Source organism: Podarcis liolepis (genome assembly GCF_965112155.1).
Source record: "Podarcis liolepis genome assembly, chromosome: 11".
Lineage (NCBI taxonomy): Eukaryota > Metazoa > Chordata > Lepidosauria > Squamata > Lacertidae > Podarcis > Podarcis liolepis.
This window is the reverse complement of record NC_139565.1, coordinates 41,756,384-41,779,848: the sequence shown is the minus strand read 5'-3', so window position 1 is coordinate 41,779,848 and position 23,465 is coordinate 41,756,384. Positions and strand designations below refer to the sequence as shown.

The 23,465-nt window shown below is 43.5% G+C and overlaps 1 protein-coding gene across 11 annotated transcripts in view; it reads right to left on the bottom strand.

Moving 5' to 3' along the window:
* PDE4D (phosphodiesterase 4D) overlaps positions 1-23,465 on the bottom strand; it is a 624,753-nt gene that overhangs the window by 104,464 nt on the left and 496,824 nt on the right. For 8 of the 11 annotated variants that reach the window (XM_083465254.1, XM_083465252.1, XM_083465253.1 and 5 more), the window contains 4 exons: positions 9,160-9,351; positions 5,729-5,765; positions 3,771-3,844; positions 559-608 (listed from right to left, as the gene is read on the bottom strand). In XM_083465254.1, coding sequence (XP_083321380.1) covers positions 559-608; positions 3,771-3,844; positions 5,729-5,765; positions 9,160-9,351 — 353 coding nt within the window. Of the gene's footprint in view, positions 1-558; positions 609-3,770; positions 3,845-5,728; positions 5,766-5,875; positions 6,214-9,159; positions 9,352-23,465 lie in introns of those variants that run through there. The other 3 variants (XM_083465249.1, XM_083465259.1, XM_083465251.1) reach the window with 3 other exon arrangements.

Sequence of the window (23,465 nt, the reverse complement as noted above, 5' to 3'; positions counted from 1 at the left end):
TCAGCAAGGTGGGCTCCCTGTCATGTTCAATCCCATTGAAATTATTGTTCCGACCAGCAGGCATACTGGGAATAACAGCTGTGAGTTGCTCATCATGCTAATTTCCCACAATGCCTCAATGCAGCACCACTCCGAGGCATTGTGTGAAATTTTAAATGGGAGGCGGCTTCCCAGACCCAACCACTACCACTGCACGAAGGAAATTAAATTGTAGCACACCTTGGCTATCACAGAAGTGGAAATGCTATGGGCTAAGAGAAGCCTTTCATGGGCTTTAAAAAATGCTCAGTTAACACACATCCACAAGTATTTTACAAACCAACTATGTATCATCCAGACTATAGAAAAGTGTGGCCCAGAGCTTTCCAAACCGTGTGTCGCGACACGTTAGTGTGCTGGCTGCAGTGTGTAGGTGCATCGCGTAAATGCTCCTCACACTCCTCCCAGAGCTGGAAAGGGACTAGTGTAACCTCTGGTTTGCTAGTAAAACTGAATTATAAAACAATACCATCTCATTGAAAAGGTGTGACCAAATCCAGCCACATTAAGTTGTCTTACCTGTTATGGTCGCTTTGTTGATGGATGGTTGGTTACACATGGGTGACCGTCTGATAGAAAAGAGGGGGGGGGGAATGTAAGTCGTCAGCATAAAACCATTTTTATCAGTGTCACTGGTGATTTTGGGGGGAGGGGGGTAGGGATCATGACATCAGCACAGAATTATTTTTTTTAATGCATTTTTATTGAAGTTATACACAAAAAACAGACATATATGAAAATACAGAGAAAAAATTACAAAGAAAAAAGAAAAGAAAAAAAAAGAAAAACCACACATCCGAAAAAAGAAAAACACACAATCTGAACTTCCCTCCGTCCTTTTGATAAGTATCAAATATCTCCTTCCATTACGTATTTGATTTTCAATCTATAGTCTTAAATTCACTCGCTGGTCGTATTGTTCTAACCCCGTCAATTCACTTTAAGCATTTATTCCAATATATTTCCAAAATTTACTCCAATTTTTCAGAAATTTCTGTTCATCCTGATCTCTTATTTTACCTGTTAGTTTGTCAAGCTCAGCATAGTTTACCATTCTAATCTGCCAGTCCTTTATGTTGGGGATGGTTTCCACTTTCCAATATTGTGCCAACATAATTCTCGCTGCTGTGGTGGCGTAGAGGAATATCGTCCTATCTTCCTTTTTAATTTCTTTATCCATCATTCCCAACAGGAAGGCTTCAGGCCTCTTGGGAAAGGTATACTTAAATATTTTGTTAAGTTCATTATGAATTAATTCCCAAAAGCCTTTCACCTTTTTACATGTCCACCATAAATGATATAGGTCACCCTCCACCTCGCCACATTTCCAGCATCTCTTATCCTTTAATCTATACATTTTGGCCAATTTCACAGGGGTGTGGTACCATCTATATAGCATCTTCCAGATATTTTCTCTCAATGCCATACATGCTGTGAACTTTATGTTACAATTCCAAACTTCTATCCACCTTTCAAAATCAATATTATAACCAAAGTCAATTGCCCATTTAATCATTGCCTCCTTCACCTCCTCATCTTTTGTGTACCACTCTAGTAATATATCATATATTCTGGACAGGGTTTTATTTTTGCCTTCTATTACTTCTATATTAAATTTTGATTTTTTATCATCAAAACCCGCCTTCCTCTTATCCTCTTTTAACAAATCATTCACCTGGTGGTATTGCAGCCAACCAGTGAATAAATTTTTTATTTCTTCATAAGGTCTGAGTTTGGGCCCTTGGTCAGTTTTTCTTAACATTTCTTCATAGGTGGCGTTTATCTCCTCCATATTTATTTTCTTAATCGTTAAGGCCTCTATTGGTGAAATCCACCATGGGGTCTTTCTTTCAAGGAGGTTTTTGTTCCTTTCCCATGCTTGATATAATGGTCCCCTAAAAATATGGTCTAAGAAACTCTTGTGAACTTTCACTTTCCCATACCAAAGGTACGAATGCCATCCGTACCAATTTTTAAAGCCTTCCAGGTCCAGTAGCTCTCTATTCTCCAGTTTTATCCAATCTTTTACCCAATATATACAGGCCGCTTCATAGTATAAGCTTAGGTCCGGGAGAGAAAAACCCCCTCTTTCTTTTTTGTCTATCAAAATTTTCATTTTTATCCGTGGCCTTTTCCCCTGCCAAATATACTTTGCCAAGGCTCTCTGCCACTCTTTACATTGTTTTAGGCCTTTAAGTATGGGGATGGTTTGGAATAAAAATAACATTCTAGGCAGAATGTTCATTTTAACAACAGCTATCCTCCCCAAAAAGGAGAGTTTCATCCTCCCCCAAATTTCCATGTCTTTCTTTATACTCCTCTAGGTGGCATCGTAATTATCCTTGTATAAATTTATGTTCTTAGCTGTAACCCAGATCCCAAGATATTTCACTTTCTTAGCTACCGCAATTTTGGTCTTTCTTTCTAGATCTATCACTTCTTCCTTTGTTAAATTTTTAACTAACATTTTGGTTTCGTTTTTATTTACCTTAAGTCCTGCCACGGCTCCAAATTCGTCAATTTTTTGTAAAGCTTCTTTTACGCTGTTTTTTGGGTCTTCTAAGGTTAGTACAATGTCATCTGCGAAGGCCTTGATTTTGTATTCCCTCTTTCCCTCTTTCCTACCCTGACTCCTGTGACTTCTGTTGCCCCCCTCAGTCTCTCGTTTAGTATTTCTAATACTGTTATAAACAATAGAGGGGACAGGGGGCAGCCTTGTCTAGTTCCTTTATATATACTAAAATATTCTGTTGTGGTGTTGTTTATTACCAATTTTGCCTTCTGTTCCTTATATATAGCTTCTATGCCTTTTCTAAATTTCTCTCCCATTCCCATCATTTCCAAACTTTTCTTCAAGAAATCCCACGAGATGTTATCAGCACAGAATTAAGCTGCCACAGGCATCAGGAAGGGAATGGGGGAATTGAACATGTGGTTGCAATTTCATCTGTGGCCATGCATTTGATGCCACTTGCAAATTTGGACTCGGTGGGAAAAGGTTAGCATGGACAGCGCAGCACATGCATTTGGCCAGAAGCCATTCCAAACCTAGAACTAGCAGCTGGCTCATCATGTGTACAGCTCACTGCAGTGACCTTTGTCTATGCTGTTATGTATCAGTGTACATCAGCGCACAGCCATGCTGGCTGAGACTCATGGGAGTTGTAGTCTGAACATCTGAAGGACACCAGGTGGAGGAAGGCTAGCGTACGTGGTAGAACGCAGTAATGACACAAAATGAAGGGAATTGTTGACAGTTCTGCTGGTAGCTGCTCATTCAGAAACTGCTAAATGGTGGCATTCCGCAGCAGGCCTGTCAACAGATTCACAATATGCTCAGGTGTGGTCCATTGCTCTGGCCCAGAAATTGACCTGTCAAGTCAGGGCAGCCAAAGGCAAGAGGAGTCCTTTATCCTATTACAACACTCGACATCCATTCATCTTTCATATGAGACAGGGTGATCAATTGAGACCACCTCCTCAGACCTCCAGAAACATCTGCAGGGACTTATTGGACTAGACTTAAATGTGCATTATAAACTTGTTCTATGTAGTGGTTCTTACTTCAAGCTGCTGTTATGCTTTTCCCCCCAAGAAATGACAGACTAGCTGCTATGGTTGTTGCTTATTGTATTTTGTATTAGGTTTATTATATGTGGAAAAAGCAATAAAGCAAAAATGAAAGGAGCATTAACTCAAAACGTTAGGAAGGAGGAAAAGGCCACACTTACTTGCTAGGTGCTCGATCCGGCAGGTTGGTTAATGCAGCAAAATTATTCCGTACAGTACGTAAGCTGGCCAGCACCTGTAGCAAATAAAGTGGATGCTTCATTCTCAGTTTCACCAGGTGTGCTACCCATCTCTCTCTGCTCCATTGGTCAACAAGCCGAAGGCTTTCTAAACAATCTCTTAAAACTTTCCAGGATTATTTTGGTGTCTGAAGCCTTTGACCGTTACTTCACAATGAAGCTTTTGAAGTGCAAGAACAATCATTTTGTCGCTTTCCTTCTCACAAAAGAAGCCATTATTTGTTTAAAAAGCAGCCTTGTTCAAAGAAGACACAAATTCTGTATAAAACACTCTTTGTTTCTCTGAAATTACAGCGCTTTGAAAATAATGGTCTACTGATGTCCACTGCCATTTGCACCAGAATTATCCCAGCAGTTAACAACTGCACAATAAGATCCTCTCACACTTGACATTCATATAAAGTTGTTATCAAATAAATCCACGTCACCCTGATTTGCTGGCACCAAACAGGTGTGTAGGTGTGTGTGTGTGTGTGTGTGTGCGCGCGCGCACGCACACACACACACACACACACACACAAACATTGGAAGCACACCTTAAAGTACCTAGACTGGAATAGTACTTCTAGTGATCTAAAATGGCAACAGTTTGGGGCATAGAATCTCAAATGCACTAGTACCTTGCACATTCACAAACTGCTGGTGTGGCACTGCTGATCACTTGTGTTGGGGCAGAGATGGCAAACAGTGTGCCCTTGCTTCAGACCCTCATTAAGAGGTGCTTTGCACCATCAGGGCTCACCATGCTTCAAAATCAGTTCACTGAACAGCATGGCAGTCTGATGTTCAAAGAAATGAAGTTTCTTTTTTAAGGAAACTCCCACCTACCCACACTTCCGCTGGGTCATTGCGTGTTCTTTGTGTGAGCCTATGTGGCTCCTTAGAGAGCCAGTTTGATATAAGAACTAGCATGTCAGACTAGGACTAGGGAGAGCTGGCTTCAAATCCCCACACAGCCATGAACTCACTGAGTGATCTTGGGCTGGTTCTGAACTCTCAGGCTGGGACACACCATGCGCTTAAAGCATATCCCCCTCCAAAGGATCATGGGAACTGTAGTTTGCACCTCACAGAGCCACAGTTCGCAGCACCCTTAACAAATCACAATTCCTAGGACCCCTTTTTGGGGAGGGGTGTGTGCTTCAAATGTATAGGGGGAATGCAGCCTCAGTTTAGTGCAGGCTTCCTCAGCCTTGGCCCTCCAGATGTTTTTGGCCTACAACTCCCATGATCCCTAGCTAGCAGGACCAGTGGTCAGGGATGATGGGAATTGTAGTCTCGAAACATCTGGAGGCCGAGGTTGAGAAAGTCTGGTTTAGTGTTAGTGTGAGTATAAAATCTGAGGCAGAATCATGTCTACCCCTTTGAGCTTCATAGAGGAAAGGTGGGGTACAAATGTAGGAAACAAATACAGTGGTATTTGTTTAAGAACGGTTTAAGCGGTTTAAGAACAGCCCTGTTTGCGAACTATTTGGTATAAGAACCCTGCAAAACCGGAAGTAGTGCTCCAGTTAGCGAACTTTACCTCGGTCTACGAACGGAATCCAAATGGTGGAAGGGCACCAGCGGCGGGAGGCCTCATTAGGGAAAGCACACTTCGTTTAAGAACGGCTTTGGTTTAAGAACAGATTTCCGGAACGGATTAAGTTCGTAAACTGAGGTACCACTGTAAATAAAATTTAGATGGTAGACACCATCAGATTTCTTTCTAAGCACCTCTAAGCAATACAAGTTAGCCATGGAAGTGGTTCCATTTCAGAATGTTATTTTCGGAACATCATAGTAATAATAACAAAAGCTGTAGCTCATCCAAAGCCTGAAAACAGTTTCCCCTGTTTGATCCTTTCATATATGGCTACATCATGGCATGTGGAGCCTACCTGAGCAAACGGTGTCACAATCAAGTCATCTCCATGTCTGAAAAATAAAACAGCAAAGTAATCAGTATCAGATGGCTTTGCTCCCCTCCATCAGGTTCAAAATGATACATTATTCTTTATTCATCTTGTCCTCAACTACTTTCTCACCGTGGATTCATTCCAGCTGCGCTATCTGAAGTAACTTTGGGGTGGACAAGCACCTATGACTCCAGTGTGGCTTTTTAAAGACTTGCACACAGCTGTAGAGAACAGATAAATGAGCAAAGATTGAGTGCTCAGGGTTGCGTTCCTTTAAACTCAGGGAAATCCTGCATCCCAAAAAAACAAGCCAGGCATGCCCTGGCAGTTGGTAGCGCCCACAGTTACTTTTCATTGGAGAGGCCAGCCCACTGGAACACCAAAAGTGATTCGCATCAAGTGTTAACGAACAGATAACCATTTGCGAGGTTCGGACAAGCTAGTAACTGCAGATGACAGGGAAGTGTTTCATAGGCTAATAAAAACCCAGTAAAACTTTTCAACTGACTCACATGTCCTCAGTGTTACGGAGAGTGTGCTGTTGCTGGAGCAACCGTACCCACATCACACTGTGACGTAGGAGTAAAGTTATCAGGGTGACGTCTCTTAGCCGGAGGGGGGAGGGGGAAGCAAGGAGGTCACCCAGACTCTTGCAGGGGAAAAAACACCTTCCGTCAAGCCCAAAGTATTTATCACTCTCATATAAATAAAACTGCAGAGTAACACAAAAGTTGGCACATGGGTTACATATGAGTCTTTTCCTCTTAAGTTACTAGGGTCATTGGCCAACCTAAGGAGGACATCAACTAGAGAGATTACATAATATAGAAAATCACTCATTTTTTATTTATTTGTTAAATGGAAATGCTCTCGAAGAGTGAAACATTCAGGCCAAGCTTTCCAACGCATTCTCACAAACTCCGGCAACCCATAATTGAATATGAATAAGACCTGCCAAAACATGCCTTGGGTAGATTCCAAACAGAGATAAAAGGTGACAATTCTGTGAAGAGCTAATTCCAGACGTAACCAACTGCAAGGTTGCAGCCTATGGCTCCATCTCTGACTGTGAGGGAGGAGGAACCCTCATAAAGGAACACAAATTGAACTGTTGCTTGTGCTGTCGAGGATGAAAGACATGGTTCTACTTAACTTCTGATACACAATCCTAGGATTGTGCTGTTCTGGTTTACATTGATGTCCTGTTTTCTCCCCTGTTACCTGCTCTGCAAGCCTCTGCAGACACCCACAGAAGATTCACAGCTATAGAGGATCATTGGAGCAACAACTAAACTCTGGTTCTATCATGAGAACGAGGCAGACATATGAATAGCTCTTTTAACAAGCAAATCAGACCTTTCTTCTTGTTTCTGCTCACAGCAAGACTGTGAGATAGGTCAATCTCCTTTCCATTTTACAGACTTCTTGAAGCCACGTAATAATTCCGTGCTCAAAATAGGGGGATGTAAAACCAGACTCTGTAAATTCAAGTGAGACCCTAGGGTGGGCTGAAAGGGGAGAATGCATTGCTCATGACCCAGCATGGCAGACTCTCAACATCTAAACAAAATCAAAACCTCTAACAAAGACAAGAAAACCAGAACTACCTCGCTGTCTCTTAAGCAGGCACAAACACGTTCACATGATTTGGCCTAACACTATAATCACCACACCAAGCTAGAGGAAGTCTGGCACCAATGAAGAAGCAATACAATATTTAAATGGTCTTATGAAACATACATTCAAACTGGCTATTAGAGACATGACAAATCAGCTGAGAGTTAAGTGCTATTAAACCCAAGAGTCCATTAAATCCATGTTAACTGCTCTCAATTTGAGAGGGCAGCAACTATCAGTCTGTAGGACTAATCCAGCCCATTGGTTAGGGAACAGTCGCCAGTCACAGAATTGTAGAATTGTAAAGAGCCATGAGAGTCATCTAGTCCACCCGCTACAATGTAGGGCTTGAACCCATGACCTTGAGATTGGGAATCTCATGCTCTACTGAATTAGCTATATGGGAAGTGCAAGTGCCAAGCACATCAGTCCAGTATATCTGAAGGAGCATTTCCACCCCTATCGTTCAGCCCAGACACTGAGATCCAGCGCCGAGGGCCTTCTGGCGGTTCCCTCACTGAGAGAAGCCAAGTTACAGGGAACCAGGCAGAGGGCCTTCTCGGTAGTGGCGCCCTCCCTGTGGAACGCCCTCCCACCAGATGTCAAAGAGAACAACAACTACCAGACTTTTAGAAGACATCTGAAGGCAGCCCTGTTTAGGGAAGCTTTTAATGTTTGATGCATTACTGTATCTTAATATTTTGTTGGAAGTCGCCCAGAGTGGCTGGAGAAGCCCAGCCAGATGGGTGGGGTATAAATAATAAATTGTTGTTGTTGTTCCGTTTTTCCCTGCAGATACGTAAACATGATGTGGGATCACACCCACTAGCCCTTGGCTTCGTGTGTTTGGCATGATCTGCAAAGAAGCCCACTGGTATATGACATGTGTGTGCACAGGCTTTGCACAAGCAAGGAGATTCCCTTGAATTTGGACCCTGTGGTGGCAAAGCACCTGCCTTGAATGCAGAAGGTGGATAGCTCAGTTGCTTAAAGCACGATGCTGACACTGCCAAGGTTGCAAGTCCAACCCTGTAAGGGAAAGTTGCGTATTCCTGCATTGCAGGGGGTTGGACTAGATGATTCTCAGGGCCCCTCCCAACCCTATGATTCTATGAGTTACCCCCCCTCTGTGAGAAGGCTAGTAAACAACCTGTCTGAAATCGGCAGGAGCCGCTGAAAGTCGATATACAGACCATACTGAGTTTATGCTTCAGTTTTGTGTGTTCCGATGAATAAGCAGCATCCCAGATTGCACATACAGAACCTACACACTTTGCACGTCCTTAGGGTAGAAAAACAGAATTGGAAGGTACTTCGTATGTCATCTAACCCCTTGCCAATGTGAAGGACCCCCCAGCATCCCTTTATAGGATAAGGTGGCCATATGGCATCTGCTTAAAAACTAATGAAGGAGAGCCCATCATCTTCAAAATCTGTCTGTTCCCCTGAAAAGCAGCTGGAATATCCAGGAAGCTCTTCCTAATGTTTAGTCTAAATCCCTTTTCATTTTATTCAGTATTGTGAAAAGACAATGTCTTCCTAATCCACTACAGGTGTCAATCAGCTTAGTTATGCTAGGCCGATTGTCCTGTCGCTGCTCATTTTGCATACATTTAACCAATAAATTGTATTTTCACATCCTGCACCTTGACTTGATTCCACTGTTTTCAACCTTTTATCGATTCCTAGATAAGCCTGATAACGAAGCATGGCATTTCTTGCACCTGATGAAGCAGATTCTAGACCACGAAAGCTTATGCCATGTGAATTTGAAAGACACTGCGTCAAATACTTACATATCACTGGCGATGGAGGAGTTCCTGGACATAGACTTTGGAGAGAGGTCATAGTCGCTATCGGACCGGTAGAGGAAGGATTCCCTCCGTTGACTGTGAACAAAGTTAGCCTGGAGAATGAGCCCCGATCCGGGGCTTGTCATGGGATCCAAGGGACTCCGTCCCGATGAGGTGCCATTGTCGACGTCGAAACTGCAAGAAAGGAAGAGAAGTTCAACACCACAGAGCTAACAGATCTGTGAGCCACACACATGAAAAAAGCTACTACCAAGGAACTCTTCTGCTACTTGGAAATCTCTTACTCCTGGACAAAACCACACCTGGTCATCAAATTAATGGCCGGTGTCCCTAAGCACATTAGAAATCTTGATAACAAGAAATTACAAAACAAAAGGGAGGCACCACTATAACAACAACTTCCTTCTGTGCAACTCACAAATGGGAAGAAAGCATTTTTATTTACTTAAGCTCAGCAAGATGCCATGGCAAATTGCACCTCTAACTTGCTGGCAGCACTGGAAACCTTGTATTAGATAAAGTGTCCCTTATTGTCAGTTGTACTTCCTGCAGACAAATATGCTCAAATCACAGCAGTGCAGAAACTGAGACTTAGTTTCCCCCCAACTGTTGGTGATGGGGGAAGCCAGTGGTGGGACTGTTACCACTCCAGACTGCAAACGGGGGCTCCCAGGATGGCATGCTATGCCACCCCAAGAAGGATGTTCTAAACTAGCATAGAAAACTAGAATAGAATCAAAGAACTGTAGAGTTGGAAGGGCCTGAGGGGGTCATCTAGTCCCAACCCTCTGCAAGGCAGGAATCCAGCTAATGACATTGTTACATATTTGGGGGTAAACCCTAGAAATTAAGAAATGCCAGGGTTTTGATCAATTGGGATATGGATTTAAGCGCAGAACTGTGCCAGAGAGGGAACTTAGGAAATTCCTGGGCTGGCTTATGCAAACCAACCTGGTCCAGCTATGGCTATATAGAGTACAACAGAGGCCATTAACAGTACAAAGGAACTTCTCCTCTTGCTCCCAGGTGTGAACAGAGACTGTGGATTTGGGAGAAAGGGGTTTTCTGGGATGAAGAAGAAGGGGAGAAAGAGCTGAGGTCCATCTTTGAGGGAAGCAGCCTGAAGGTTGCCTCTGCAAATGTGTATGCCGTAAGACAGGGGTCAGCAACCTTTTTCAGCCGTGGGCTGGTCCACTGTCCCTCAGACCATGTGGTGGGCCGGCCTATATTTTTTGGGGGGAAATGAATGAATTCCTATGCCCCACAAATAACCCAGAGATGTATTTTAAATAAAAGCACACATTCTACTCATATAAAAACACCAGGCAAGCCCCACAAATAACCCAGAGATGCATTTTAAATATAAGGACACATTCTACTCATGTAAAAACACACTGATTCCCAGACCGTCCCCGGGCTGGATTTAGAAGGCGATTGGTCCGGCCCCGGCCCCTGGGCCTTAGGTTGGTGACCCCTGCCGTAAGATCTGGACTCCCTCCATGCAGACCGAAGGTGTAAATAGGTGAATGAACCATATTTCCTAAAGCACAGCAGTATTTGTTCTAGTCTTGCTGGCACTTCAAGGAGCCACTGCTGCCCGACTTAAGCACAGTTCAGAGGGAGCAGGGTCTCCTCCTCAGGCCAGAGGTTTCACAGCTGGCTCCCTCAACTCTTCTGCCGTGGACTCAGGCAGCAGTAAGTGGGAAGTGTCAGGGTCAATACTGACGGCATTAAGTTTCCTTCTTCAGCCTCCTGACAAGTGCTTTTGTCATCTGCCCCATAATCCCTTTTACGGAAGATGCAAAATTTTCATCCCAGGAGGTTGGACCTGCAACTTTCTACGAGGAAGTTGAGACTGCTAAGCTGTGGCCTCTTACTCCTGCTGTGCAAAGGAAGGCATGCAGAGAGCTGCCCCATCCACAGAAAGGAGCAAGGAACTTATGGCAGGTAGAAAATGCATGGGGGCATTGGAGTCCTTGTGCCCACAAGAGGGCACTAGATGCACTTGACTCAGCGCTGCTACAGTACAGCACCATTCATTTTCAGCGAGCCTTGGATGTTTACTATGCGGCTGAAACAGGAGAGCAATCTAAGCACATTTTAAACTTATCCACACTATGTGCTCCTCAAAACCAAAACAGGATTTTGAAACACGACAACTGCAGCAAATACACTTCCATGTACAGTGGTACCTCCGGTTACATACGCTTCAGGTTACAGACTCCACTAACCCAGAAATAGTGCTTCAGGATAAGAACTTTGCTTCAGGATAAGAACAGAAATTGTGCTCCGGCAGTGCGGTAGCAGCAGGAGGCCCCATTAGCTAAAGTGGTGCTTCAGGTTAAGAACAGTTTCAGGTTAAGAACGGACCTCTGGAACGATTTAAGTTCTTAACCCAAGGTACCACTGTATATAGGTAAAGTAATTTGTTTTCAGCTAAGGCCCAATCCATGCAAAATGACATCCAGGCAGGTGGCCTCAGCTTCCTCCGCCCACCTCTCTTCAGAGCGTTGCAATCACACTATTTGCATCAATCAAACCGCAAGAGAAGCCGCTCCAGAGAAATAGCTCCCCACACCTGCATTGCTATAGTAATGCATGAAAAGATGCAAGCATTCTTGAGGGCTGAGCTACAGCTTCTTTTTCCCCTGGAATTTCACCAAATAACATTTTTTGCTCGGGCTTATAAGTAATGCAGAACTAAAACTACATGCCCCCCAATCTTATTGATAAGGTTAAAAACCAAACAAATGGGAAACTGCTATTCATGTGAGCTTAATACAGTGGTACCTTGGGTTAGAGACGCTTCGGGTTACAGACGCTTCGGGTTACAAACTCCGCTAACCAGGAAGTGGTTGTTAAGAACGTTGCCCCCGGATAAGAATGGAAATTGTGTGTCAGTGGTGCAACGGCAGCAGGAGGCTCCATTAGCAAAAGCACGCCTCAGGTTAAGAACCATTTCAGGTTAAGAACGGACCTCTGGAATGAATTAAGTTCTTAACCCGAGGTACCACTGTATTGCAAATGTGTCACTGGCAATTGATTCAGGGTTTTGTTTTGTTTTAGCTTATGAAATTTTCCATGGAAAGAGTAAACCCTTGTGGAAACCTGCAAAGTTGTCAGTTTATAATCTGAGACATGAACACACTTGTTTCACAAAGCTACAACATGGAACACCTGCAATTTGCCAGTAATCCAGGTGTTTCTGTTGCAGTAGAAAACTATGGACACTAGATGGAAGTCTAAAACAAGGAAACGAGCTTCTGGCAGATAAATTTGGATTTTGATTTAATACGGTTTGCTTCCAGACGGGGGCTTAATACTGTAAAAGGGTCATTCAGATATTGCAAGCAGGTTGTTGGCAAATGGGACTACTTTTTAACTCTTCAGAAGGAATAAATCTGGATTAAAAGGGGAGCAGGGATACAGGCTAGTATTTTGATGCTGGCACCGTAATGTGGATGCTGCGATAAAACAAATGCATGTATGAGAAGCACCCAATTGACAATAAACACCCATTTAGAAGCACCCATTGATGCAGAGCCCTGATGAGTACATCTTGTAAAACACTGTTTCCTAGGACCTATGAACAAAGCAATACCGAAGAGTGACAAGGAGGGCAGATGCGGTCAAGAAATCTTGCCAGGTAATGGACATTTCTATAGAACTTCTCAATTTATTGTGATTTAAATGTCTGACCCCATTTGTCAGTTGCTGAATAAGGACTGGGCTGGTAAGATATTGGAATGCTTGTTACCATAATATGTGAGAAAGCATATTCACATGTGGCAGCTCCAGCTCAGCGGTAGAATGAGAAAACTGGTTTGTGGGAAGAAGGTTCAATCCCTGGTGCCTCCAGGTGGGGCTGGGAAAACCCCCAATCTCAAACCCTGAAAATCCTCTGCCAGTCAGCGTAGACAATACAGAGATAGATAGCCTAATGATGTGATGCAGTACAAAGCATCTTCTTATATTCCAGTGTACTTCCAACTGAGATGTTTTCTCTGACCAGTGAATAGCTGCATTCTGTACAAATTTCACCAATTTAGAGGATATTTAGAAAGCTGTATTTGTGGAAGATTGGCTGATGCCTTGGAAAGTACTACAATATCCATTAAATGGCTGGTGAGTCCGGCCAAAAGGTTGGTTAAATGGTCGGTTTATTGGGGAACAGAAGTCCGCTCACCTCTCTTGGTGTGGTGGCATTGCTGGACGGAAGAGGCTTCCCTGGGACTCTGATGGTGGAATTCAAACGGCACTACCCTTCCTGATAGGTGGCGGGGCATAAGCCCCCGTCGCCTATCAGGAGCTGGATCCTAGCCTGCACCCTGCATTGGCGAATGGAGATGCAGGCTGGGCCGTGGGCTATGCCAGGAGGCGGAGCCGATGGAGCTGATGGTGGGCTTCCCTCAGATCCATCCCTTGACCATTTAAGCAGCCCACACCTGGGGCACAGCCTGTTTGTTCCTGCGCTGGGTTTCCCCATCCCACCCACCCATGGTTTATGCTGCTAAGGCAATGGCTTTGCTGTTGCTATGGTGGTTGCTGTTCTTTACGGTGTCAGGTAGGAATTTGCCCACCGGGATAATTGGCTCTTACCTGGTGGTTTTGCCTACCTCATAGCAATTCGTCACACCTGGTTGGACATTGGGGCAATCCTTTGTTTTGGATGGAGAGGAGGTTGTGGTCCCCGCCTGCCCCTCCAAACGATGGGGTATCCCGTTAAAGGAATCCGGGGGGGGGGGGAGTGGCCATGTCCCTTTGCCCAGGGGGGCCAGGACCAAAGGCACTCCACCAGACAGCAGTCCCTGCAGGGGTCACCCTATTTGATGTACGTCTTAGGAACCTCCGCCTGGATCGACCACACATCACTTTTGGTGGGCGGGCCAGAAGTATTTCGATTGCCCCACGGCCAAGCCCAATCTTTTTCATCTGTATTCAATAAAGTTGTGGGCTGTTTTTACCCCAAGCCCAGTCTTATTGGTCTCTTATTTATATGGGTTGGGGTATGGGAAGTCTGATGCCTTGTCCTGCAAGTCATTTTTGTTTGGTTTCAGAATGGTTTGAGACAAGCTTTCACTAAAATCCAAACCATCTGCATTTGTTTATGCAAAGGTTGCACCATTTCCATGACATGGAGGCATGCCCTGCCCTCAACTTTCCCAGGCCAAATAAGACCATGGCTCCATCTAACTACATACTGTTTGGCAGTAGCTCTCCAAGATTTCAAACAAGGGATCTCCCTGGAGATGATAAACTATTGCATCTTAGACCTTTTGTATGAAAAGCATGTGCTTCCCATACATTAAAAACTAGGGCAGTCCATCATGTCTCCAGCTGCAGAGTTGAGTGTGCATTATTCCACTGATTGCAGGGGATTTTAATCACCTAGCAATGCTTTAATTGATTAATTGCATGGATTAATTAATTCAAGCTTGCACCTCTCCTAAGCAAACGAAAAACACTGGATGATTTTGAACATCCTCTGTCGATTCCTAAAAGGCATCAGCTTTACCTGCCTGAACATAAATCAGTTATTCTCCCTGCATGGTCATAAACTTGCAAAGAAGCCTTGTCCTAGAGGATAAAAATCCTTTCCTGGTCCAGCAGGCAGGAACCACAGTTTTGCACAGACACTCTGGCGAGTTTAAAGGCCAGCTCTGCATCCCATGGTTTGAAGTTGCCTTGTTTAGAAATTGACCATAGTTTGCGATAAACTGGCCCTGATGACACAACAAACTGAGATCCAAGGAAATGGCGAGAGAAGTAGATGAAGTCCTCCTCTTGGCCATGTGAAAGGAGGAGGAGAAATGATGGAGCACACAAACTCAACCCTCATGGTGGCTCCTTTCTGCTCTTGGGTGTCTTGCTAAGCCATGATTTTGCACGGAATATGAACAAGGCCAGTAAGTTTGAAAACTGGTTTGGATTCATAAACAGTTTATCTAGATTACTGTCACAAACATTTAGAATTGCAATGCAATTTCTATAACAGGAATACATCTATAAATATATAAGTTGAAAAAAAGTTTTGTTTTTGTTTTCCCATATGGCATTTGCATGCACAAATATCGCTTCCCCCAGAGATCCCTCAATCAAATTTGCCCACTGAAAAGACAGAAACAATTTCAGTCCCCCATAATATTTTCACAGCAAAGAAAACATAATTTTCTCACTCCGGCAATGAGAGTTGTGCTTGTGCGTCTCCGCTCAGCAAAGAACAAGAAACAAGATTTCAAGTTTCTGGAATGGTGACATATAGTGGGGATCCAGATTCAGCCTGCCAGGCCTCCCCATTTGTCCTATGACTTGGATTTCAGCCAAGTCACACCCACCTGACCTCCATCAGGTGTGGGGAAGGTAAGGGTGGGGCGTGGCCAAAAGCGGCTTTGCAGGCATTGCCAATCCCTTGCACAGGCCTTCCAAAGCACCTGACATCCAGCTGTTTATTGGATGTTTTGAAAGTGCTGCATAAAGTGCTTTGCAAGCCCTGTGTTCCATGATTGCCAAGCCCAGGGCTCGCAAAGCACTTTGATAAGCACTTTTCAAATGCCCAACAAACAGCTGGTTGTAAGGCATTCGGGAGAAAAAGGTGCCAATCATTCATTTGATGTCATTGTGGCATCAGAAGATTCACCCATCAGTCAAAGCTAGCCTGCAGGGGTGGGCTGGGGTGCTGTGGGGTGATAAAAGATCTGGCCTGCTGGGCCAAAAATGTTCCTTATTCCTGATATAGAGTGTACAGTTGTGACTAATTTCACACCTTTCAAAAGAAGAAAAGGTTAAGGTGTTTAGTTATACTGATGGGAATTACTAATTGGGGATATGACAATGTCATGTTATTTATTTTTGCAAAAAGAAAAAAAAGCCTTAAATGCTCTAACCTTTCTTCAAAGGAAGGAGTGCTAATCTCTTGATCATTTTGACTGCCCTTCCGCAGCTTTTTCAGAGCTAGAGCTAGGATGGTGGTTATCACCATATCTTGTGGTGAATATGACATTTCCCTGTGTTAATACCACATCCTCCACAATTCTCTCCATCGTATTTCCCTTTGTGAAGAAGTATTTCCTTTGTCAGTCCTGAACCTACTTCCAATAAACTGGGTACCCATTTGACTGTGTGCCTTTTCCTGCTCCAACATAATGACAATGGTTTATGAAATGATGACTGGCAATGCAGGAAGAGTTTTTCCTCTACTCTCTGCTCCCATCAATGCTAGAAGGAATCCAGTTAACAAATGAATCCCTTTTCCATACAATATAAAGTGACAACCTGTAGCTTAGATAGGTTTGGGGTTTTAAGATATATCTATTTCATTTCAAACTAAATATACAGGTTCTCAGTAGGCTTTGGTTAAGGAAAGGGGCGTAGTTCAGTCACAGAGTATCTGCTTTGAGTGCAGAAGGTTCCTGGTTCAATACCTGGCATCTCCAGGTATGGCTGGGAATGTTCCCAGTCTGAAATCCTGGAGAGCCTCTGCCAATCATTGAGGACAATACTGAGCTAGATGAACCAATGGTCTGCCTCAGTATAAGGGGGTGATGAGAAAAGGGGGTGGAAGAAAGTGCCAATATGTGTAACCTCACCACCAATGATGAGGAAATGCAGCCCTCAACAGTGAAAAGGTTACCCACCTATGTAGTACAGTATATGCCATAAAGCGGTTGCCTCTAAATACAAAGTTTCTATTTAACTGTCATGACTAACAGCTTTTAACAGAACTGTCATTCAAGATTTTTTCTAATTATTTTTAACGGGAGCAACAGCAGTTAAGGGATGATCACTTCTTGCTTGTTAGCAGGGGCATGTGGCGGACTGGTGAGGGAACTGGACGGATCTGCCAGACAATTCCTGTACATTCTTACTTTCACTAAGGTGCTGGGGCTCACTTATCAACGAATCTAGGAAGGTAGGAACCACCACAATGTGTTTCTTGGAATCGGCAACACCCTGTGTGGCTCGAATTTAAAACTGGATGTTTCTGATCCAGAAAAAAAATATTACAGTGGTACCTTGGTTCTTGAACTGAATCAATTCAACTCCCAGAATGGTTCAAAAACCAAGGCACGGCTTCCGATTGGCTGCAGGAGCTTCTTGCAGCCAATTAGAAGCCACGGAGGACGTTCGGCTTCCAAGGAACATTCGCAAACCGGAACACTCACTTCCGGGATTGCAACGTTCAGGACCCAATTTGTTTGACAACTAACCTGTTTGACTACCAAGGTACTGCTGTATTCTCAACTTTAGAAGTTCCACTTTAACCAACAATTTAGTTTGATTATCTTTTCCTTTGTCAGTAGTTGAGAGAAGCAGTATGGACTTGGGTCAAGGCAACTGCAGAAGATGAGAAAGACCCCACTTTAGCCTACTTCCCATGCCCTCATCCCGGTCTTCAAGGAACAGGTAAAGGGATGCTAGATCTTACCCTTTGGCCCCACCTTCATCCTGCATGTGCCTTCTTGTGCTGCCTGTCCACTTTCACACACTGACTGGGATATGAAAATGGAGTCTATTCACATACAGCTCTAGATGCAAAAAGGGTCTCTGCATATTTGACTGGAAATCCTGGCTCAACTAGTGTTCCCACATGCACAGGCCCATCGTATGTTTCCTCTTTCCTCTCAAGGCGCAAAGAAGAAGAGAAAAAGAAGAGTTTGGATTTTATCCCGCTTTATCACTACCCTAAGGAGTCTCAAAGCGGCTAACAATCTCCTTTCCCTTCCTCCCCCACAACAAACATTCTGTGAGGTGAGTGGGGCTGAGAGACTTCACAGAAGTGTGACTAGCCCAAGGTCACCCAGCAGCTGCATGTGGAGGAGCGGAGACGCGAACCCGGTTCACCAGATTATGAGTCCATCACTCTTAACCACTACACCACGCTGGCTCTCAGATCAGGAGCAAGGGCAGAGGGGAAGCCACCTCTTTCCCATTGCAATCTGATGCATATCTGCCTGAAACTAAGTCCCACTGTGTTCAGCAGGGCTTATCCTATGTATAGGATACCCCATCCGAAACCCTGGAGAACTGGTGCTGTGATTCAGTATTATGAACATTGAGCTAGGTGGACCATTGCTCCAGCTCGGTATAAGACAGCTTCCTATGCTACCGTGATTTGTAAGCATGTGCAAAACTGAAAACTTAATAAAATGACTGCAATTTGCACGAGCAACCTAGACATACGAATGCTGCGAGGCACAAATGCCAAAAGCATATTACCAAAACGAAAGACTCATCACCAAAGCAAATTAACAACAAGCATTCAATTTGCTGAGCTACATCTAAGTAGCGAGCGCTGCAGCGTTCCAAGAGCCAGTCCCCAAAGAACGGAAGATGAGATAAAACAGAGCTTAGTGCTGCAATTCTCTTAATTCCCCATCTTGCCAAAATAAATGGCTTAAGAGCCATTGAGCAACAGAGACACAAAATTGTGATTTTAGATTCCTTACACATGCCAGGAAGATTCCTAAGAGAATGTTGCATGGTGCTTCTGAAAGTGGCCTTTTAATGAGGCCACCAGCAAAGGAAAGAGTCAAAGCTGCAAACTCCAGCAACTGCACTCAATTCCGACTTGTGGGTTTTCACATCGGCATCTAGTTTGACACTGAGAGAAGAGCATGTGGGACCAGACAGGCCTTTGGTCTAAGGCGGCAACGTGCCCTGCACTACAGAGAATCACCCTCTATTTTCAAGGCCTGTCTGCTATTTGAAGATGTCCTCTATTTGAAGGTTGCCCAGTCCAAGTCTGTTTTGAAAGATAAGAAACCGTGAGAGAGAGCGCAGCAGGAACCTTGAAATTGCCTGTCTACAGTTAGAAGCACCTGGCCAGCAGACTGAGGAAGAAAACAAATTGCCTGTTGTCTCCCCCACTATGGTGAGGGGTGCTGAATTTGTATTTAAATCACAGCATTTATTATTATTATTATTATTATTATTATTATTATTATTATTATTATTATTATTATTTTAAAAGGAATCACCATATGAAGACTGGTTTTCTCTTTTTTGGCGATGTATAACTGTATAACTGGCCCCCCTACTTTGGTCTGATGTAGCAGGACTCTTCTTGCTGCCAAATGCTGGGGTTGCCTATTATTATTATTATTATTATTATTATTATTATTATTATTATTATTTCTCTTGAGGTGCATTTTCAAAAGTATGGCTTCCTTTAAAGTGCTTGGAGCCATGCGCTACAACAGTTCATTTTCCTAAGTTCTAGTTCTCAGGCTGTATTATGGCTGATTTTTAAAATCTACTTCTTTAAAATAAATGAAAACAAACCACGCTAGTTGACAAAACTTTGATAAAAACAATCAAGCAGAATAAAACACACATTTAAGGGGGTGGAAGAGAATGACTTATCACACAAGCATATTTTGAATTCTCTCTTTATCCCCACCCCCACCCCATAATAGCAAATTTTCAGAACGTGGGGCTCCCTGTTTCTTCTACAGCAGACCTGGCCAGCTTTCATGTCTGTGGGACCTGAAAAAAGGCAACCAAAATGGTCAAGGGGATGGAGCGACTCCCCGGTGAGAAAGGGCGAGGAAGAGGTAATGTGGCAGAAGTTTATAAAAAAATATCCATGGCATGGAGAAAAGAGAAGAGTTTCCCCCCCTCTCTTACAACTCTAGAATTTGTAGACATCGAAGGAAGCTGAATGTTGGGAGATTCAGGACAGATTTTATTTATCTATTTTTTAAAAGCCCTTCTTCACGCAGTACAGTGGTACCTCAGGTTAAGAACTTAATTTGTTCTGGAGGTCCGTTCTTAACCTGAAACTGTTCTTAACCTGAGGTATCATTTTAGCTAATGGGGCCTCCTGCTGCCGCCGTGTGATTTCTGTTCTCATCCTGAAGCAAAGTTCTTAACCCGAGGTACTATTTCTGGGTTAGCAGAGTCTGTAACCTGAAGCATCTGTAACCTGAAGCGTATGTAACCCGAGGTACCACTGTACAGTGGTACCTCAGGTTAAGAACTTAATTTGTTCTGGAGGTCCGTTCTTAACCTGAAACTGTTCTTAACCTGAGGTACCATTTTAGCTAATGGGGCCTCCTGCTGCCGCCGTGTGATTTCTGTTCTCATCCTGAAGCAAAGTTCTTAACCCGAGGTACTATTTCTGGGTTAGCGGAGTCTGTAACCTGAAGTGTCTGTAACCCGAGGTACCACAGTCAAAGCATGGAAGTGGCTCCCCCAGGTGGCAGGGATGGCTTCCAACTTGGATGGTTGTAAAAGAGGATTAGACTTTATGGAGAAGGCTATCAATGGCTACTGGCCATAGTGGTTCTGCTCTGTCTCCGCAGCCCAAGGCAACAATGCTTCTGAATACCAGTTGCTGGAAACCCCAGGAGGGGAGAGGGCTCGCTCTTGTGTTTGGGCCCTGCTTGTGGATTTCCCACAGGAATCTGGCTAGTCACTGTGAGAACAGGATGCTGGACGAGATGAGTCACTCCCTCAATCCTGGAAGCTCTTCTCATGTTTTTATGTACCGTACTTTGGTTTTTCCCTAGAACTCTGAGCTCCACTAAGCAGTTGCAAATGGCATCCATTTCAAATTAAAGGATTCTGAGCCCAGCGAGTTGTTCTGAGTACCAGAACTGAACTGAGTTCATAGCCCTTCCCTGGAAAAACCCACTCCTAGTTATTTCTGCTTCCACCTTCTTGATTTCAGCGTGATAATTCTGGGTATGGGGGTAGGGCTCCATTTTGTTGTTGCCAATGCTAATCCATCAGAAATACCTGGTGAGCTACTTCAAATCATTATGAGATCTACCGACAGATCCTAATCCACCTTCGGCTTGTGTCGGCCCTATGTATTTTTAATCTTTTGTTGGAAGCAGCCCAGGGTGGCTGGGGAAACCCAGCCAGATGGGCAGGGTAAAATAAATAAATAAATAAATAAATAAAATTGTTATTATTTATTATTATTATTATTATTATTATTATTATTATTATTATTATTACGTCTTCCTGTTTCTCTCTAGTCTATTTGTGTGCTGCAACTGCTTATGCAGAAACTAACAAATATAATATTTCAGAGTAGTTTGAATGACAATTGATTGTTAAAAGGCTAACGTAGCGGAACATATTTACGTTACTGAAATAAAAAGGAATAGATCTAGATTTGCTCAGTCCTTGTGCAATTGCACAACTGAAAAGGATTTCTAGTATGCATTAAGACACGTTGCTTTTTCTGGGGGCAGCTAATTACGATTCCTTCAGGGAGTAAGTTCCATTGAAAAGGATTATTCATTTATACTTTGTTTACTTAAATCCACATATTCACTGCATGATGATCAACAAATTAGTTCAGGATTTTATTTTCATTTTTGGACAACAACCCCAATACTGAACTTTCAAATATTATGTTCTAATGTGATGCTTGTGGCTATTTGTACATGCAAAAAAACCCAGCACTGAATGTTCTTGCGCCAGATTCACTTTAGTTTTGATCAAGAGCAAAGATAAAGAACATTGTGTTTAAGGCACAAGCAGGTTTTCGTCTGACCAAGTGCTGCTCTTAAAAATAAATAAATTAAAAATTAACCACTTCTCGGGCCAAGTCCCATGAGAAATGACAACTTCTGGTTTCCTTCACCAAAAGCTTTTATGAGACCCAGCTTAACTGTAGTTAACAGTGAATAAAAAGTGAAATTAGAGTTGTTTGCCAAGTCTAAAGACAAATTAGAAAATAAGCTTTGAAGTTTTCTTGGAATTCAAAGGACCTAGAACTCGCCCAGGGGACGAGAGAGAGAAAGAGAATTATATTGGGCTGCAAGCCAGAGACATATGTACAGAGGTCCAGGCACACAGTTGGGGACTTATGGCAAGTCCAAGGAAAAGGCCAAGATAAAGCATCTTTCCCTCCACGACAGCAGCTCTCAAAGGGTACCTGTGCTCTGACACAGTGAGCTTGCCCTTCCCTATCAAAAGTAATGGATGTACACAAAGTTCAGATCAGCTGGACTGTAGTCCTGATCTGAGTAACATGAATAACTCCTTATTTCTCTGGCCTATGGGCTTCTTTATTTGCTTCTTTATTTTTTACATGAATATGCAAGGATTGCCACTTATTTACCACCAGGAAAAAAGCACAAAAAGAGGATACAGATATGTACAGAATCTGCATATGTCAATGTATAGATATTTAGAAATAATTGCTGTAATTTAAACAGAAATGCAGTACAGTGGTACCTCAGGTTAAGAACTTAATTCGTTCCGGAGGTCCATTCTTAACCTGAAACTGTTCTTAACCTGAGGTACCACTTTAGCTAATGGGGCCTCCTGCTGCCGCCGCACGATTTCTGTTCTCATCCTGAAGCTAAGTTCTTAACCCGAGGTACTATTTCTGGGTTAGCAGAGTCTGTAACTAAAGTGTATGTAACCTGAAGCGTATGTAACCCAAGGTACCACTGTACATCATAGCTTGGAAGCCTGTGACCAGGTGTGTTTTGTGGCTGCCCAGGTGCTGCTAAATGTTGATGGGCAACTCTCAGGCTATTTCCTGTCTCCCTTTTTTGATCTGTATATCTTTAAACAGCACTTGGGCTATGAAACACTTTGAATAGAGAAAACTCTTCATAATAATTCTGAAAATTCACAGGAGCTGGTTTCACTGAGTTAGCTTCGAATTGCAGAGAGTGGGCAACCCCCTCCCCCTGGCAACCTCCTCTGCCTCCTAAAAAAAGCAGTTTCAGAACCCTTGGGCACATCATGGGAGGAGCTGCAGCAGGAAGTAGACGTTGGTGAAAATCGCCTCCCTATCCTCCAGAGGAAAGCTTCTGCAGGATCTGAGTCCTGTCCACAAGCAGGAACCAGCCCACTGAGTGTAAGAAGCACAGAAATAAATCTCTGTTGGAACAAGAACATAAGGAGTGCCTTAGCATAGCCAATGATCAGGCGTGATGGGAGTTGTAGTTCAACAGAATCTGAAGGGTCCCACATTGGCTACCCCTAGACCAGCTCCATATAGTTCAACATCCTACTTCTAGACGCTACCAGAAAGTTTACATCATGCCACAAAACTAACAGCTCTCCCCTCCATCATCTGCCCTCCAACAATGGGCAATTCACAGTCATAATACCTCCACGCATTTGTCTAAACGTGTGACCATAACTACATGTTGTAGCAGTGAATACCATAATTTAATAATGGGTTGCTTCGCGAATGGCAAATGCTAGGCTGTCCTATATAAAGCTAGCAAATCACAGAACACACGTCAAAATATTTCATGCACAAAGGAATACCCTTGAGATTTTATCCTATCCACCTCTACTTAATGTAACTT